Source organism: Chaetodon auriga, chromosome 9 (genome assembly GCF_051107435.1).
Source record: "Chaetodon auriga isolate fChaAug3 chromosome 9, fChaAug3.hap1, whole genome shotgun sequence".
In the NCBI taxonomy this organism is placed as follows: domain Eukaryota; kingdom Metazoa; phylum Chordata; class Actinopteri; order Chaetodontiformes; family Chaetodontidae; genus Chaetodon; species Chaetodon auriga.
In genome coordinates, this window is record NC_135082.1 from 24,061,531 (window position 1) to 24,082,187 (window position 20,657).

A 20,657-nucleotide genomic window follows, 5' to 3' on the forward strand; every position below is an offset into this window, starting at 1 on the left:
AGTGAGATCTCCCCTCTCGGCTTACAGAACATGGCGCATTAAAGTGAATCACAGCAGACAGCTGGGGCCGCCCTTTATGGTAATGCACCCTCTACAATTACTGCTTCGACCTTCCCTGCTGAAGAAAAATGGGGAGACGTCCATTTAGCGGCCCTTTCAAACACTTAGTGGCAGACATGTTGGGCAGCAGGACCACCTTTTGCCTGACATTGACTCTTGTTTAGAGGAGACACAGAAGACATTACAAAGGTGGCAGGTTGACAGATGACATGCATCTGTCAAACAGCAAGTGGACTATGGAGCATTAATGCAGCCACACCGCCCTGTACCACACTGGTAGATTCAGGTGCTCGGGGTTAATGGTGCCAACTACAGCTGCAACTACTGTCTCCAGTGTAAATCAATCTATCCACAAATTATCTCTCAAAGTAATCAACTGTTTATAAGATAACAGCATATAGTGAATATCACAACGCCATTGAAATAGTTTGATTTGTTAAAGCAACCATCCAAAACAAAAAGATATTCAACTCGACAATCGCATAAAGTCAAAAAAACCACAACTCACAGCTGAGAACTGTGTGAATAGAGACCTGACCGATATTGAGGACATGGCTGGTAAAATGATAAGTGTCCCACAGACCTCCCTGATGGCTGTCTTTGACCAGCAGGCTCTGTGAAAGGCAAGGTCTATATTGGACTGCACAAACCACCCCATTCACTTTGAGTTTGAAACTCTTGCCTCAGGCTGTAGATTTAGAGGACTCCAGTTCAAGTGCAACAGGAGTAAAAACTCCTTTGGTCCCTGTGCAATAACCCTGCTAAATCTGCTCATGCAGTTTAGGATTTTAGAGATTGTTTTGTTGTACTATTGTGTTCTGTATATTGCATGTACAGGAAACATTTTTGTACTTTTTGATTTTGGGCTTTTGTTTTTCTGCTATACTTTTGTTGTTTTACTGTAGATGTTAATGACACCTGACACAACAATCAATTGTTTCAATCACAAAGCAAAAAACCTGAAATGATTTGAAGGTTAGGATTAGTCTTAATCCTCCATAATAGCAAAGTGAATATCTTTAGGTTTTGGACTGTTGGTTGAACAAAACAAAACATTTAAATATTTCCGCCTGATTAATCAAGTAATCATTGGTTGCAACCCTGATGTAGTTCAACTCTCATGAAGGGAAGTCATGACTTATTTTAGCAAAATTCAGAAAAAAAAAAAAAAAAAAAAGGAAAGAAAAAAAGTCAGCACACAAAAACATCTTCATTTACCAAACTTAAGTAACCTGAACAGCAATTCATTCAGGGACAGAAATTGATTGTTGATGTTTGTTGATGTTTCATACATCTACCAAGAACTGAAGGAATTCAGCATGTTTGTTCATTTGATAGAAGATTGTTATGTAATTGCTGTGCATCTCCCTATGGAGGGTTCAGAAGCCCAGAGACAATCTCTGTCACACTAGCACAGATTTGTTTCTTGCCCACCATCAAACTGAAATGCATATTATTGTTGCAGCAAATGGATAATATATTGACACACATCCATTCCACAAAATGTCATCAAAGCAGGACAACAGTAGAACAATAACTGCAGACTTCTACTGATGCTGAGGGGCACATACATTTAAAAAGATGCTTCAAAGAACAAAAACTCACTTCAGGATGGTGCACAAAACATATAAACTTATAGAAACCATGCTATGGCAGTGAAGATAGACATAACGTAAATCCTTCAAAGCTGCATGTAAAAACCATTTTTCAGGTCGGATTTCTTTTCCACTCCCTTTCTTTGACTTGCTTCACACCCCTGCAGACCACGACCCATCCTGAAGTTGACATATTTTCTATCACGATTTTGACCCACACAAGACCTGGTCAATGCATAATTGAGCATTCTCCTTTAATATATGATATTGATGTTGAGGGGTTAGGTGGCTTGAACTACAGCAATATTTTTCATCATCTGTTCAAGGCCATGACTCACACAGGTTACATCACAATGTATTACAGTGGTCCTTTGCACCACAGGAAGTCCAAAAGATCCCACAGCAGATGTGCTTCAGCCACGCCGTGGCCTCCATCAGACAACAATCCTACAGCTAACCTGCACAATGTACGATGCTATTTGTATACATTGCATGTGAGGAGAGGAAGGAAGAGGAATGGGATTGAGAAATGAAACTCACCCTTTATCCTCAAGCTCTCTGGGATCCCATCCTGTTGGAACAAGAACAAAGAAAAAGGAGAGATCACAGTTATAATAAAGCACCAGATGACACAGAGCTGTTTTTATTTTGCTGAATGAGTCAAATCCTTGTTGCCCGTACCATCAAAACTGCATACTTCTACTTCTATAGGCAACTGTCTTTTCAAATGGCTCAGTGTTCATTTGAAATCATAAATGTCAATGCAGGCATGGCGTTCACGTCCATGGGTCTCACTCTGACCACAGCAACTTGTCTGACACAATGTAGTGCTGTTTGAATTTCAATTAATGATGCAGCGATAAATCAGACTTTAATACGCCATTACATTAAGTGGTCATTTGCCTCACTTCCATGCAAAATGATAAATCTTCAACTGGTTACCTTGGTCACATTCCCTATGATTTTATTTTGTGGATTAAGGATATTTTAAATCTGACACTGTTTTCCCTGTTGGGATCTTGTTCGTGCTGTTTTGTTTATCAGATTTGTTGTATTCTCTCCTTTTCAACTTTCTAGTTACATGTTGCCTTCACGTTCTGTTATCTTCCTTTCTTTCTAAGACTGGATGTTCATGCAGTATATGTATTTTGAGGTGTAACATACGACCAAATTTGCAGTTAAAATCTTTCTTCATTCACAGCAAACAAAATATAACTGCACTGCACTGGACTCGCTCAAAAATGTATGTGTAGAGACATATAAAGAAGAACCATGACCCTTGAGTAGGAGCACTAGAAAATCAGGTGCATAGTGATGCTGGTTGTAGGAAATACTGTTATCAGACTACTATTCTGAGTAGCTGCTCTCCACAAACCATGAATACGAAAGAAAGAAGCATAAATATTTGATTTCTCTACAGTGAAATCTGCATAGCTCATCCTTCTCGTTCTTGTACAGAAAATCCAGACTCTCTGTCTACCAGCTCAAACGCTGTGGTGTTATGGAGAAGATGCATTACGCAACAAGTCTACAGTCAATAATGAACAGTGGTCCCTGATGGCCTACTGAAAATAGACGATTACCCAATTCCTGAGTTTGCACAGAAAATCTGAATACTGTATATTTTCTTGTTACAATACGCTAAATTGATTCTAAGTCAATTAAAAGAGTATGTGATACAGTATTTTACACATGTATGGATAACTGTATATACTACACTGAGTCCTTATAATCGCATTAATAGCTGCTGCTGCTAATGAGACCCGTACCAGCACAAACAACACCCATATGAGCAGTAACATAGTTTGAACAAGTCTTCCTAAGTTGAATGTAGAGACTTCGTGTGATAACTCAGCTGCTGTTAAATACAGCTGTTGGTGTTTAATTACTAAATCATGACAAACAAAGTATACGCATGAAGACAGCTGCCTCAAGAACACACTTTCATAAAAATATTTGCATTTTTGGGAACACTACAGTGCTGCAACTAAAGGTTTGTTTTATTGATTACTCTCTCTTATCTTCTCAGTCAATTGATTGATTGATTAGTATTGTATGTCAGAAAACAGTCAAAGAGGCCAGGGTAGCGTCATCAAACTGCACATTTTTCTGATCAACAGTCCAAAACACAAAGGTACAGTACAGTACAGAGAAAATGGGCAAACTCCCACATTTGAGACAATGGAAGGCTAACGTTTAGAACTTTTGATTGATAAATTACTTTAACAGTTAATAGAGAAAGGCAACTTGCTTGATTAATTGTTTGTAAATTAGTTGTCTGTCAATTAACTTTTTTTTTTTAGCACTAAAAACAGTCCTGTGGTTATAGCGGTTGCATATTTTTGGAATGAAACGCTTCCTATTCAGAGGCACATTTAGGACCTTTCACAAATATTTCACATTGGATGATTTTAACGTCTGGAAATGTCCCCTCAGGTGTAAAGTCATCAGTTACCAACTGGCTCTATATGTAAAGCTGAGATGATAATTATGAAACTATAAAGAAGAACTAAATTAAACATCATATGCATATGTTCCAACTTCCTGGATGTTTTACAAAACATTGTTGACTAGTGACCCAGTAGGCCCAAATCACTGAAAACACCTGTGGCTCTCTGACATTCCTCATATCCTCCCCGCCCTCTGGAGGAGGTGACATTTCGAATTGCACTACAGGTAGGGAAGATATCAAATGGGGCTTATTTGCATATGGCAGACAGTGTTCACACTTCATTTGTTTGAAGAGAGTGATTTCCCCAGGGCCGTTGGCAGACCTGTCTCTGCTGCTCTGAGACTCTGGGGACGGTGAAGCACCCAGCTGTACAACCTGTGGTTCATCTGCCCCTGTCACAGCTAGCTGGCTGACCGCCCACATCTCTCTCTCCCTATCTGGCTTTATCTCTCAACCCCCTCTCCCTCAAACTACACCACCCTCCTCCTTTTCCTCTCTCTCTCCTACTTCAGATCTCACATCCTTCACTCCTCCACACCATCAATTTTCAAGTGCACTTCAGCTTGTAACATATAACTGCAAATTGCAACATATCTGTATGACAAGTGAGTAGAATACACAGTACAATGCCCTATCGGCAAGGCAGGATCAACCTTTTAGGCCGAGTTCAGACCAATAGTGCTGCGTGATAAACAACACAGTGTCATTTCCTTCAAGGTGACCACGGCTTTGGGACAGTAGAGGTGCTGATGCAGACGGCTCTGGAAAAACTCTGCACCTTGCTCAACTTTTGCTGCGGCGGATGCAAGCTAATCGAGCAACAAACTGCATTTGAAAACCAAATAAATGGAAGTACATAATCCTCGTAGATTAGGTTGAAATCGAAATTGTACTGTTTGCCTCACGTCCTTTAAGAAAAGGATAAACTATTATTTACTCCATGATAACTTTTAAGAGCTATAAAATCCTTTCTCATAGTATTATTAACCACTCTGCTGCGTTTTGGTACCTCATATAACATTTTCTTGGATGCTGTCTTTCATCTTGCACCTGAACCCAATTGGAGGCCGCACTAATGACGGTCTTTACCTGTGGCAACTGGCAACACACCCACATCAGCCCAGACCCTTTAATTTATTTAACCCTGCAAAAAGCATAATATCAATAACAAGCAGCAACTAAAGTAAGTACAAGCCAAAGAACACTGACGATACATGAGCATGGACACTGACATCTTGTTATTGTTATAGAAGATTGGCTCCATACAGAGTCTGCCTCTTCAGCCCCTGTGGAGACTTCACAGACGCTGGTTACCTCAGCCTCAGGCTGGCTGCCATTTGAAAGTAGACAGCTCATCAAGATGAGTGACAAGGGTTGGGGCTAAAACTGACCAGCTGAGGAGGAGGAGGGTGGAAATAACACTGATAGTATTCATATTTAAGCCAAACACTGCCGATCGAAGCTTTAACTGAAGCTACTATATATCAAACCGTTTTCCTTTTTTTATTGTTATTATTTCTCCCTTTTCCTGTCTCTTTATCTTAATCTCATTTGCCCAACCCTCCCCCTCCCTCTCTCCCTCCCTCTCACCCCCCTTCCCTGTCTCTCTCTGCTTATCCCCTGTTAATCTAGATTTGCCATGTGGCCAAGCTAGTGCTGGATGGATGGGGCTTTGCACACAGTTGTCCTTGCCTCCATTTTGTTTGTCCTGACATAACAGCTTGATGTCAGAGCGACAAACTCTCAGAAATTGCTTTTGTCCTTCGTGTCGACCAAGCTTGGCCACTATTCCACAAATTTCACAATCTGCACAGAGTCTCTCCATCACTCTTACAGTGAGAATCATAAAAGATCTTAAATAAAATGTCCAGCAAATATGAGCACTTTGAGTAGTATTCCCATTATAATCAATTCTTATTAGGGCTGGATTCTGGTGGCCAGGATCTGTGTCCTATAACTGACCGCATGTGGAGGATTTCACTGTGACTTTCTGAAACAATACCAAGGGAATCATGGGTGGAGCACGTGACCAGCTGTTTATGGCCGAGTGCCTCCTGGTGATTGAAGTCTTTTTGAGGAAAGCTTATAAGGTCGTCACCGATCCTGTTACCCTTGTCAAACACTGTCCTTCAAAGTAAAGGAAAAGGCACAGCATTTACATGACCAGTGAAGTATCACAGCTCGTGGCAGTGAGCTCAAAGGATGTTCAGTGCATTTCACTGAATGTGCAAATGAGGAATTAAAGCAATTATGTCATTTAGAAAAATGATCATTGTATTGTATTGTTCCCTTAATGATGTGACGTGAGAGGAATTTAATTAAAAATGTTAGGCAAACTATTTTTTTTTTTTTTTGTTATTTAATTGCTGTAATTTTGTGCTTAGGGACTTTAACTATCTATTATCCTTTAAAAAGTACAAACAAAATTAAAAATTTGAGCTGTCACCCATGCTCTGAAACTTGATATTGCTTTCCAACAATCTGTGGATATCTCATTTTGAAACAACTGTTCTTTAACGCTGCTCACTCAACTGTATTGACAAGTGGATGACCCTGAGCCTCTCTGCAATCTAGCCGACAGCGGAGAAAATTCTCTGAGCGACAAAAAGACCGTTGACATATTTTGGAAAGGGCCTGCAATGTGGCCATTTTTCACCAAAGGGCTGTAAATTTCCACAGCCTCTTTTGACAGGCGGATAGATGAGCAGAGTTTACCTCTGTCCTCTCACAGGATGAATGTAATGGTATGCAGATGCTGTAATGACATTCCTCTGCAGTGTAATCACAGCGCCTGGCACATTAATTTCATTGGAGTGGAAAAGCACATACATCATTTTTGTAGCTTCTTGTCAAATTCCAGCAACATGTGGACATACATTACTTTAATTACTAAAGTCAGTGGTTCTAAACCAGGGCAATAAAATGAGAGAAAGTCAAAACTAGCCAGTTTCAACAAGAGATAACACACTGTTCAATACGAAAGGGGGTAAAGAGGTATTTACACCGCCCTCAAAATGTGCTGTTGGTTGAACTAAAGTTACTTCAAGAGAGAATGTCTGCTTTATTCAGACGATATGGCATTACAATAAAAAGCACATAGTACACTCACAGTGCAGTACAACAGAGAATAATGTGAAAGCAGGAATACTGTGTTTGGGGTATACAACCAAGTAAGGTTTGAAGTGACAAATAATTGGAATGCAAATTTTGAATCAACACAAGGAAAACCTCTGAAACTCTACAGATTTTAGTTTTAACAATAAGTTTGAGGATTTAGCCATTAATGAAATGCAAGGAATGATGCTTGTGGGGTCACTTAGTGATAAAGTATGTAAAAAATGCAGCCCAATTACAGAGTCACTTCAGCCCAATCATAAAAAAAACAAACTTTGTCAATTGAAACCACTGGAGTTAAGCCCAGGAGACAGTTTTGGTTTCCAGTACCAAGGTTTTAAGAAACAGTATGCACCTCTGAATGTTGTGATATAACAAATAACTGCAAATTGTGCTATTGCAGTACAACCTTGGAAAGTAAGAGTTGATAATTGTTGTGCATTTCTGGATTTGGGCAAACTGACCTTCAAAAATAATTTCAATTCACCTTCTACTGTAAAGTGGTACTAAACTTCAAGTTCACTTACTTTTTTTAACATTTAAACAAGCTTCACTTTTTATTTGTGTCCCAAATTTCTGAATAAACCTAACACATCAAAGTACCTATGATTTATCAGGGCACCCCATCCTCCCTAAAGGAGACACTGTAGAATAACTATAACTTTAAATAAAATTCTGGTACCAGGACACTTCTCTGCCTAGATCAGTCAAACTTGTTGATATAGAAACACTCTATCTATCCCTGAAATCTTACAACTACAGGGATGAACACAAGCAAAGATACACTTTATCCTCCAGACTTCAAAGCATTCTCCTCACAAGATGAAACTGTGAGACACTGATATGTGAGAAACATATTTTTTCTTGCACAGCTCAGGATATGCAGGATCTGCAGCGGCTGTTATAAAGCATTGACAAAACAATGGTGCTATGCCACATTCTACAGAGACATATGGTTAAAAAACAGTGATCTGGTCCTTTAAGACTGAAATCCAACACTGCCCAGGAAGCGACGTTGGATTGTTCATCCTATCTCTTTCCTTTGGTATAAAGCATCCAAGCCTGGCAGAAGTGCTATCTCTGCAGTTTACAGGGATCGCATTACAGGATTTTGGGTTACTGAAGTTTAAATATCATTACTTCCTTAACACACACAATTTCCAAGGTAGCCATGGCTAAAAAAGAAGCAGAACTGTTGCATGGCTGATATCTGCAGCCCATGTGTTTAGAAGCATCTCTCTGAATAAATCTTGTTCAAAAGGTCAAAATGTGTTTGACCATTTTGTCGATTCAAGAGCTTTGTATCGCTCCCTGCTCCTTGCTCAACTCTGCTACAGCCCAATGATGCTCCCACCATCTGTTCCCTCTGTCTCCCTCTCCATCTCCTTCTCTTTCTAACCACCTCTCACCCCACCCACCCTTTGGTACCACTGTGTTTGCATTTCATTCTCCCACAGACAAGACTAAAACGGACTGAAACGAAGATGACAGATTGCCTTCAAGTAGAGGCAAACACACACCATTTCTTTTTTCTTTATTGTCACTACTAATTTTTATCTTGGATTGGATAGAGAGGATAAGTGTTTACTAGTGAACATAACTGGAAAGGGGGCTTATGGGAAATGTGTACTGAAGGACCACAATCCGACTAATGCCTCTTGACAAAACACTCTGCTTTCCTCAAGTCCCCGTCTGCCAAAACAGTCAATTTATTTCCCAGTCTGGCTCTAATTGATCCATCTCTGCTGCTCTGGTGTTTTGGAAATGAATCAGACATAACCAGAGTACACTACTAGTTTAAGGGAAAAGATTTTAAATATTCCTTAAGATACAATGACAGATATTAATAAAAGTGGCAGATTTTGCTTGTGGGGTCTGCCCTGTATAGCAGGGTCAATAAGCATTAAATTACATCTTTTACTTTAAATGTTAAAATGACATGCGAACTACCTCCCTTCATTCAAAGCTCATCTTCATCTTTGCTCAGCTGTGCCTCGCATTAATCTGATGCAGTCTTTGAAAAGACAGTCCCCTGGCACAGAGGGAGGGATAATGATTCATCAAGTATTTTTCAGTAGGCAGAAAAACAACAACCACGGGAGAGTCATCTGATGCAGGAAAGAAGTGCCACTGTAATTAGTTTCATACTTGGCAAAAGCAAATAGTGCCTCTTGTCATGGACAGCAAATGAAAAAAGACGGCGATCGATACCTTGTGTCGGAATCTCACGACAGGTCGATAGGGCGGCGACCTGAATCCTTCCTTGTTGGGTCTCCCGTCGGCACCAAGCACAGCGAGCCCCAACAGTAGAATTGCCGCCGACCACCATCTGGCTGTCTTCATTGGTCTTTTCCTGTCAAAAACCAAACAAGAATGGTGAGTGCTCTTCTCCAACACACTGGAGGTTCAATACCGCTTGGCCCAGACAATACATCAAGTCCGCCGTAATTAGTGTAGACAATGGGAACCGCAAAACTGTCGCTGGTTTAAACTAAAGCTATCAATACGTGCCTTACACTCAGCAAAGAGATTAGATCTCCTTTTGAATCAATTAAGGGGAAATAGACGTCATGAGAAAATCAAGATAAAGAAGACAAAGAGCCAATATATTAAGGCAATTAAAGTGAGGGGCTTTGGATTAATTAGGCTGAGTGTCTAAGTCAAGGAACTGTGATGCAGCGGAGAGATTACATCTTAAACAGTTTCCTCACATCCTCACAGAGATGCAGCCCAAATACATTTGTTTAACGGAGTGAGAATATTCACTTTTCACCTCCAATATAACAGCATCTTCAATAATTCATTGCGCTGTATCAAAACGAGTTTGACCTTTGCATGACATGAATTAAACAAAGCAGTGTTCATGGGGAAAAAACACATGCCCTGTGAAAATGTCTGTGTGACAGAAACTGCGATGTTCAATAACATAAAAATGCAGGAGATACACAGAAAAGAGGATATGTGTTAGCCAGTGCTCTCGTGTTGCCTAACACAAGGTTTAACACACACAAATACACAGACACATGCACATAAGCTTTAAGTTAAAATCTGTTATTTGTTTGCTCCTTCTTATTTTTATCCCTATAGTCTTTATCTGTATTTATGCGTCAGTTCTCTGTGCAGCACGTCGCAAAAAATCCCCTTTGTTACACACACTTTGTAAATAAATTTGACTCGACTTGTTCATTTTCACAGGCAAACACTGTGCTGTACTTTCTAAGCCGACTCAAACCTCCAGTGCCTGCTCATCATCCTCCAGCGGAGGAAGATGACTGACAGCAGGATGGTGACCCTGCTTCCTTGTTCTTCTGAAGTGACATAGAGTCAGACAACAATGGCACTGTTGTTGCAGCTCTGTGGGCCCGCATGCTATTCACTGGAGGTCAGGAGGTCGTGCCGGCAGAGCGGCATGTCACTGTGATGTGCCGGACAAAGAGGGGACATTAAAACTTTATTTTTGTGACTTTCTGTGACTTTTATTGCCTTCATGCTCAGCCTGACACCTGCAGATTTCTTGCACATTTTCTTTGAAACTCTTTTCATTTGTACCAAACTTGTTTTTTTCTTTTTTAACAGATGTGAAGACCTTTGTCTGTGCACTGTATGTGATTCATGCTGATGGAAATATAAACTCTCAATTAGAAGAATAAATATCAACAGCTGGGGTATGCATATAATTGTCAGCCAGATTCAACACCCAACTTCCAAACTCTTTCTTAGACCTTGAGAGACACTGGCATTTAAAATGTAGGTTCTTTGTCAGACTGTGAGACAACTGAGATAGAATCTCCTTCTACACAAATTACACCCTCCACCAGCCCATGCACCAACTGATCCAGCTCATCCCGGTGAATTTACAGACACGTTAAAGTCAAATTTTCACAACTGAAACACACAAACAAGCCAATTAGAGCAGATATTCAAAGGCATATGTACAAAGAAACCAAGGTGTAAGCTATATGAAACACACTTGCATAATGCTGCTGCTTTAAGCCTTGGTCTTTAGCCTATGTTCCTTCAGAACAAAGCTTTTAGCTTTTGGAGATGAAAATGTCTCATCATGCCAGTCACTCACTCATGTCTCTGGCAGTGTAACAGTGAGGGGGCATTGAAAATGCCTTGATAATGCAGTGGGCAGGGAGCTTTTATCTAAGTATGAGTCTAGAAAATCAAAAGATTTCAGAACTTAGCAACGTAATTGTTAACCGTCGATAATGATCAACAGCCATACCAACCCCCTGCATACATAGTCTGGTCATTTTGTGCTATGGGACAGTAAAAATCTTACTTATTGCCTCTTTAATGTGATCATATTCATTCTCTGTGTATTTCTACACTCTGCAGATCCAGGTAGGAACCCTGCCTGCAGCTGCTGCTGCTCCACTTCTCTACTAACACAGTCTTTTAGCCACACTAGGTGGATTACCATATCTGCTAGCACAATCAATCAACTTCTTTGTGGCGTCCCAGTGTTAAATGGTTTATTAATGGACTAACTTTTGGAGGATGCTGTGTCAGAGACAGAGACATATGCACAGTTTTAAAAAGTTTAACTGTGTCATAAAGCACAGTTCCTCACAGACATTTAACTCATTATGGTCAGTCACAACTGCAAGACATACAAATAAGTTTCAAGTTCTACTTCTACTGAATCATTATTAATCTTAGTGGGAGGTCAGAGCACTCTGTGCTGTTTTGGATTTTACTAAGAGAGCAAAAATATTTTTTACTGTGGATTGAACAATGCACATTTAGATTCCACCACCAGGCCACACAGAGTTTCTTCTTGAGTGTGGCTTTTTGATCTTGTGCACCATGACTGTTCACAGAGCTTTAGTACAATGACAAACTTCACAGATCAATGTGAAGGAAGCAAAACTGAAAGCAACAAGTTGGACAAAAACAAAAATGCCACTGCAAATATCATTAACAGCACTGCTGGTAGTGATGTTGAATTGTATTACAGATAAGTGTTTCTTATATTTTGTTAATCCTTTTTATATCACTGAGGAAAGACTAAATATTATAAACATCTTATACATCTTATAAACATCTATAATACAGCCTCAACAATAGCCCTTAACATTGAATCAACTCCATAATTGTTTTAACAAATCTGAACATTCAGTACAACCTGCATGAATACGGGACTGCAATGATGCTGTATTAGATTTGAATTGGTTTAAGATAGGTGTACCTAATACACTGGAAACTCAGTGCATTATTTACTCTCATCATTTATCCAAAGTGAAACTGAAGCTATAATAAGGTTATAAGCTATAAGCTATAATAAGGAATTAACAGCCTAAGATACAAATAAGAAGTAAATGTCCTCTCCTGCAAAGATACCTAGTGCACATGTCAAGAAAACGGAAATGTTATTCAACAAGAAAAGCAAAATAAAGATGTATACTGGAAAACGTAGGGACTTTTCAAGTACATAGTCCCTAATTTAACTGACATCAACGTTTGTGTGAGCATGTCACACTGAATATAATTGGATATGGTTACAGTGTACAAGTGTTTGTGTGTGAGAGTAAGAGTCTGTGTTTGAGTAAATACTTCAAGTCTTATTTATTAGCCTTTAAAGCTCAAGAGACAGAAACAGTCTGGAAGATTTCCCTGGACCCCCTTAGGGAGTGCCATCATAACTTTGGCTTGTGGTTTTTAAATTCCCCGAAGCACGTCTAAGCTTTGGCATTGACTTTCAAATGAAGACTACCTATTTCCCACTATGTACACAATGCATCATGTCTTGACAAGCTCACAGCCGCTCTCCTCTAACCCCCCATCCATCTCATTCAGCAGATTTTTGCCATTCAATGCACTGGCCAAGCATAACAACAGAAATGTCTATACAGCCTCTCTTACAGATACTATATGAACAGTATGTATATGTCACCCGAATTGGCTTGATTTGAGTACATGCACACATTGTAATGTACTGTGAGCTGTCATGCATGTTTAAGTGAGTCATAAGTCTGGAAAACAGGAATGCATAATTGAACTAGCCATACATTTTCCTGACATTATGCATAATTTACCCCCCTAAAGTCCTGAATTCAAGAGGACTCATCTCTCACATGACTATTTGTCAACTTATACTAATTCTGACTTATTGCTGATAACTTTTCAATTTACAGCTTTCCATTACAGTCAGCTTGTCTCAAATGTAATTAAACAAACCCGTTGAGAAATCAGGAATTCTGAATATGGCCGATAGTCCACTGGGAACACAGAGTTTCCTCTGTTTATCCAGTAGGCAGTACAGTACGAGGTACAGTACAGTCTAAAGAAGACTGAGAACATATAGTTTCAACAATCATAACAGCATATGGCACAACTTGAGATATCTCAGCCTTTTTGCAAAAGGGCACCAAACCTTCTGGCAGAGTGTTCAACAAGTTATAGCAGCAAAAGCCGCAGCCAATGCTTCTGCGAAGTATCTGTTTTGCAATGCTACCTCCTATGTCTACTACAAAGTTTTTCACAGTAAATTTAGATCTTTGCTTATTTTTCAACAAAGTGAAAAATAACAGCCCTGAACCAGAAGTGTAATTTCATAAGAATAAGAACCAATACCCTGAAATTTTGTTTCTGACAAGTTATAGCATCAAATTTCCAAACTAGCAGGGAGTCACACTTTTCTCTTGACAATGTTAGTTGCACTTGAACAAAACATTACTATCATCCCTCACGCTTTATGTAAAGTACACCTGTTACATCTAAATCACAGTATGAGGCAGCAACAGAGACACGCATCTAATCAAGAATTTGACAAATTGAGAATTAAGATAGAAATTCAAACAACATGAAACATTAAGTCCGTGTTCAAAAAATATTTTCTTCTACTTTCCCCTCCTCTGAATATATTGCCAACCCTGAAATTTATTCTGTAACGCCTGGTGAGGTTCCAGCCTCCAGGCAGGGAACCATTGTCCTGTTTCAGCAGGTGGACTCTAAGAATCCAGAGAAAGCTGATCTGACTGATGTCTGATACCTTTTGCCACTCTCAGTTTAGTAACATATATATGCTCCATGCAGTTTACAAGCATTACAATATTTATGGCTTACTGCTATTCAAAGCTGAAAACATTCAAGGCAGCCATGTTCTACCTTTCAGCTTCAAATGAGTTGTTCAGAAACAGTAGAGACCTATGGTTGCACTTGGTTGTATCGCACAGCTCCAGATTATAAGTGGTGGTAAACAACAATCAATGAGGTACACAACAACATGAATGCTCTGTCAACTGACCTTGGCCAAACAACCACTATAAAATCAATGTGAGGGATAAGAGCTCTTCAAGGTCACTGTGCCAAGCATGTGACTTGATCATTCTGACAATTAACCTACTGGATGTAGAGATGTCAACAGTTAACCATTAATCGGTAAACCACCAAGACAAACACTCTACTAACAGCTTAGCCTGTGGCTAAGTGCAGCGTTGAAAGTCTATGAGGTAAAACAATGAAGTGTGCCTAGTGAAGCTCTGTATGGGAACATTTCCTCCAGAGAGGCAATAAAGTCAAATGTAAAGTGTGTGACGCTGCTCTTCAGTTTGGTACTCGCACTATGCACATTGAGAACAAGCACCCAGCTGGCAAGTCTGAGGATGGCTTAGAGCTGAAGATCACGTAGATGCTAGTCTGGGAGAAATAAGAAGCAAAATTAACTAAAACTGATCTCTAACTGGAAGTAATCAATATGTTAAAAGTTATATGTTAACACACTATATTTTTGGAAGCTTTTCATTCACTACAAACATTGGTGAACCAGTCAATTTTAATTTGCGTCTCTGGGTGTCACATCTTTTAGACATCCCATTTATGAAATGCACAAGGTCACATTCCTGCCACAGAGCTTATCTTATTCTGATGCTGCCACAAACTGATAACAGCTAGAACAGGAAGACATAGCAGAAAATGTTATGAGCTTCTCTCACAGATAATTTAAAAATCAAAGTCTGTTCTGCAAGATGGGCAATTTTCTTTCCACTAACATTATTCTGAATAGTTTCTTTAAATGCCATTTTTGCAAACTGTGTTTGAAACCTGTCAAGTGTTGAAATGACATTTGAAGAGTCATTCATCATTTTACTGTGGCAGCAACTTTTCAGCCCTTTGGCAGGTATATCCTTTTTTTTTTTTTTTTAGTATAAAATGCAAAGTGTACACAGAGGATTTTTTATTTGCTCACTGTTATTTATCCACTTTGCTGAGCATGCATGCAGTCATACTGCAACCACCATGCTTCAGAGTAAGTCAGTCTTGCAGATTTACACCAGGGCACACTCCAGTACAATCAGGTGTTGTACAGCTGATCTGCTTACCGAAGCTCAAGTGCCTTGCTTAACAGTTGCCCTGTAGTATGATAGAAGAAAGGGAGACATCTCTTTTCATTGCATTTAAGTGGTTCTTCTATTTTATATATATATATATTTTTTTTTTAATCAAAATTCTTTCTTTTTTTTTTTCAATATCGTCCATGTCATGTGATCCACCCTTTGGTGTCTGCTCAACTGTCACATTAGAAGCTATTTTGCTTTGTAAGTCTTGTCTTCACTTTTCCATCAGGCTCTGTGCCCTTTCTTCTTTTATGTCCCTTTTCTTTGTCTGCTCTCAAGCTGGTAAGCAAAATGTGAAATCGAGATTTTTTTTCACTTAATTTCACAGCACTCTAAAAGGTGCACTTCACAAACACCACTCATGTTCTATGGTCTTTAGCGTCTTTGTCTGAAAATAAAAAAAAAACCCCGCAGGAAAACCCTCATGGTCTACGTTAGCATAATCTATTGTTTTGCTAAATGTACAGGTGAGTGCACTTAATCAAATAGTGTTGGCTATTATCTGCAGGTGATAGACATTGGATACAGGGGTGCAGGGGTTATGACAGCTTTCCCTTACTGCACCAAACCTTTTTATTTAATATTTTTAACTGGGAATGGGCACATGGGGAAGGGGAACATAAGCTGTACTATGGCTCTCCATTGCTCCGAGCCATGTCGGAATGGCCGGGGTGAAAGCATTACACTCCACTTGTGTAACACACCTGCTGCTGCGAGAGAGCAGGGAGGATAATACCACACTGTATGAGTCCCAACATGCAACTACAGAGGGAACAGGAGGGAAAAATAACTCACTGAAACATGAAGTTGTGAACAGAAGAGGCTACTGCATGATGTGTGGGTGTGCACAATGAGCACACTTACACACATACTCATACACACTGAACTTAAGGCCGACATTACGCCATGTGGGAGTCTCAAAAACTTGTGCAAGTAAGTTACGAGAGAACACATGACAGATTGTAGCGTATCTATTGGCTCTCTGCAGTGATGGTTGTGTGTGTAACATGCCCACACCTGTCTCACACTGTCTCACTGGTCGTCATGCACACTCAATACTGAATGAGTTAGAGAAAGCTCAGACGCACCATACAGATAGAACCAAATAAAAGGACACGGTGAAGCCCACGATGCTGCTGTACATATGTCTTCCTCAGCCATCCCTCATAGGAGAGCTGTAGAAGAGGATAAGGCTACGTAGGCATGGATACCAGGCTGGAGGTCTTCCCCTGCCAATATGCAGTGGTGAGAAGTCATACACTAAATTGGCTCCCATCAATAGAAGATGAAGAAACATGAGAGCAATGGAGTACATGCCAAAAAGGATAAAAGTTTGTGCAAGTATCTAATCAAATGGCAGGAGGCTCATCCGTAACAACAAAGTCGGTCAGAGTTGTGATTTTTGTAAAATATGCCACACTGATTTTAGTTTATCACACAGAGCCAAGCATAAGCACTCCCAAGAGCCACAGAAACATGCCCTGCCAATGACTACATTTATACTATCTGTGCCATCCATTTTCATAACCACCCTCTCTTACCAATTGTCTCACTTGCCTGTAGCCTCTCTCAAAATCTGAAACATAATATGTAAGTGATGTGGACATATCCTTCAAGTAATACAAAAATAAATGCTGAATACATATGCCCTTTTGTGATTTCATTTCTATTATGCAGGGATGTTCACAGCGTTTCACTTTCAACCAGGTATCTGATTCTGACAACCAAATTGTAACCACTCACTTAATGCAGAAACTCATGACAGTGAGCCCAATTCTTGCTACTCTGATATTTCAAAGCAAGTGGTTGCCGAGTGGTGATTTTAGGAGTCTGTGTGTGCAGCCTTGTCTTAATGTAAGGGGGGTGTGGTGGCGTGCCAGAAAGAGTCACTTATTTTCTAATCCCACTATTGACAGGTATGAGCAATACTACAGCGTATAAGTACTCTGTTATAAGTAAACATCTTGCATTCAAGTAAAGTGTAACAGTATTAGCATAAACATATACAAATATGCATTACCTTACTGGGAAACTTGTGAATTTGAGGGTCAGTAAAATCTTATTGGTAGAATAGTACGATATTTGATTTGAATCTGTTCAGCAATGTTAACTAGTAACTGAATATATCATATAGTGTATATTTCACTCTGAACTGTAGAGAGATACGAGTATAAAGCAGCAGAAAATGGAAATACTGAAGTACAAGTACACCTCAAAGTTGCACTTAAATTCAGCACTTAAGTAAATACTTTCTACCATTAAATGTGCGACAACTGCATGGTAACGCTTATCCACTTTAGCTAATTTTCAATGCAGGGCAACATTAAATTATTTCACTGTTGATTTATACTGGTTTGACATATAAACAACTTAGACCAAGTTACTAAAGCCACATTGCCATACATTTGACGCTGCTAATATCCTAAATAACGTGACTAATCATAACTTTACTGTATGCTAAAACATTAGCATGTACGCCGGACAGTTAGCAACTGTGAACTCACCTAACGACGTTAGCGTTGAGGCAGTGTATCCAAGTGAGGCACCACAGTCAGCCTCTCGGTGTTAATAAACTTGCTTTTTGGACAAATGTGAAAAATAAAAGACCATGGGAACGCAGATGAACGTTCAAAAAACACTTCGGGAGAATTCATGTCGGCGTCGTCGGTGCGTTGCGTAACAAACCGACACCGTGCGCAGGTAAATTCAATTAAAGCCAACCGTTAAAATCCAACATGGCGCAGAATTCCTTCATCTATGACTGACGGCGCTAGAGTGGTGCTCAGCAGTTCTGTGCTCGGTGCTGCCTCTGGTGCCCAGGCGGTGACAAGCATAGCACATCTACAGTATGAAATATACAGTTCATAGCGGATATATACTTCATATACTATGTTACACATACAGTGTAGGTCATAGGTAGTGGATTAAGCGTCAGTATATTGCAACCATGCATATAGAGCGTCTTCTGTCTCTAAAACCAATCCTTTTCAATTTGGAAAACAATGCATTTATCCAAAGAGTATGCAATATTTGTCAATAAAAATAAAGGCTAAATTGACATAGTAATAGATGGTTTGCCCAGTCAGTAAATTCAGTTTTATCCAATATTCTCACATTTCTATTCAGTATCCTCAGACTTTTATTCAATTCTATGAAGTTTCATTCCATATTCTCTCGATTTATTCAGTATTCTTACATTTTCTATTCAGTTCTGCATCCAGCAGGGGCCTGTAGGTGCAACTACCTGCACACAGAAAGGTGTCATTTTTGAGGGGGTTGTGTATTTTGTATTCTATGCTGCAGCCCTTGTAAGCATAAAAAGTGTTTCAAACAAGGGTGAAATTTAGAGCAGGGAGTTTTTTACTGAAGAAATTGGATTTTTTTTTTTTTTTTTTTTGGTTTTTGTTTTTTGCATTGTCGTCAGCAAGGGAAGAGCCTGGTCATGTATTCCACACCCTAAATTCTTTTGCAAATGTTTAGTGACATGTAAACCACTATGTGTTTGAAGTTAGCAGACAGCTAAAGTTTTTTTGTTTATTATTGTTGATTTAGTGGAACTTGCTCACGATGCAGACTGAGACTTGTTTTGCAGAAGTTCTGACTGTGTACACTACATTAAACGTCAACTTCAGACCAGATGAGACTTACCTAACCTTACCTTAAAATACTATCTTCACCAGACCCATTTCCAGTCAAAATGAAGCCCTCCTGTGCAGCTGAGAAATTGGATTTCAGTCGGGGCACATGCGCCTGTTTCAACCAGCAGGGATGCACTGGTGCTGCCAGTTTGCTCTGTAAACCAATGATTTCCTAGAGAGGCTTGTTTGAAATTATTCAAATTGTCAGCGAGGTCACTGGAGGGGAACTTGACGTCAGCAGATAAACTGCTTTGCTCCCCCCCGTCCCCTCCCCATCTCTCTCTCTCACACACACACATATGCTGACACATCCCTGACCTCCTGTGGGCAGATCTCTTTAAGCATGCTCAGCGGTATTTCTATGTGCAGATCAATTTGGTTGGAGTACTACAGTTTGTCTCTGAGATATCTGGAGAACACTGGAGCATCTGCTGTGTGTTTGCTGCCCAAGCTTCCCTGCTGCAGCATGTCTTATTTGGCAGAGTTATCATGGCACTTCTCATGCTCATACATCCCCAGCAGCACTGTACACTGATAAAGGACTCCTTCAAGTTCAAAGCACGTCCAAAACCACAGGCGACACACTTCCCCCTAGGGTGGCGCTTCCGTTTGGTCCTTGTTCTCCCCTTACAAACGCAGAAAACGCTTTGCCAGTCTCTCAGATGGAGCAGTTCCTTACAACAAAGGAACAGAAGGATGACTTTGAATGTCATACATGGCTAAATGAGTTCCTCATATAGTATTCATGTTATGTCCCTACATGGTGTCAGTATGAATCCTTTTCCAGAATTCCTTACACCCTGCGACTGGTTTGCTATTATTTGGAGGAATCAAGCAAATGTCAGCTGGCTTTGTAGTCCGCACCTTTATGATGTGCGTGAAAATGAAACACTTGAGGTTTGAGAAGGATATGCTGAGAATGTTTTGCATAGGGTGAGAAAAAGCGTTTCACTACGCTTTTCTGATGGTTCTGCGGGAGCAAAAAAAAAAAAAAAAAAAAAACTCCATCTCAAACAGACCATGCCACATTTCTTTCTGCAAGACTTGCAGTCAGTGAGTCAGTTAATAAATGGCAAAGTGGGTTCATAAAAAGGGGCAGCGCTTGCCTAGAGGTTAGAGAAGTTGGATGGTGGTTGTAAGGTTGTAAGCTTATATGAAGCCCATATAAGCTCAGAGAAACTGTGGGTTTGAAGTAAAGGGGTAAAAATCGTTTCTCTTCAGAAAATACTGCGGAGGCTCCTCCTGAGCAAAGCACTCAACCCCAAATATCTACTGTGAAACTACAAGCTGGTCAACAGCATAAACAAATAGAGTGACCATTCCCTCTATATCTACATGTGATACTGACCTGAACATTACAGTCAGACAACAGGTTGTACATTTGTATAACAGATATTATTTCACATATCTCATATTTCCAAAGACATGTCTCGTAACTTTTGAAAGGAATCTT

The 20,657-nt window shown here is 39.8% G+C and overlaps 1 protein-coding gene across 2 annotated transcripts in view; it reads right to left on the bottom strand.

Annotated features, from left to right (window-relative positions):
• Window positions 1–20,657, bottom strand: part of fstl5 (follistatin-like 5) — a 151,202-nt gene that overhangs the window by 114,475 nt on the left and 16,070 nt on the right. For both annotated transcript variants that reach the window (XM_076738454.1, XM_076738453.1), the window contains exons 2-3: window positions 9,433–9,574; window positions 2,196–2,226 (exon numbers count right to left, since the gene is read on the bottom strand). In XM_076738454.1, the coding sequence (XP_076594569.1) occupies window positions 2,196–2,226; window positions 9,433–9,574 (173 nt within the window). The remainder of the gene's footprint in view (window positions 1–2,195; window positions 2,227–9,432; window positions 9,575–20,657) is intronic.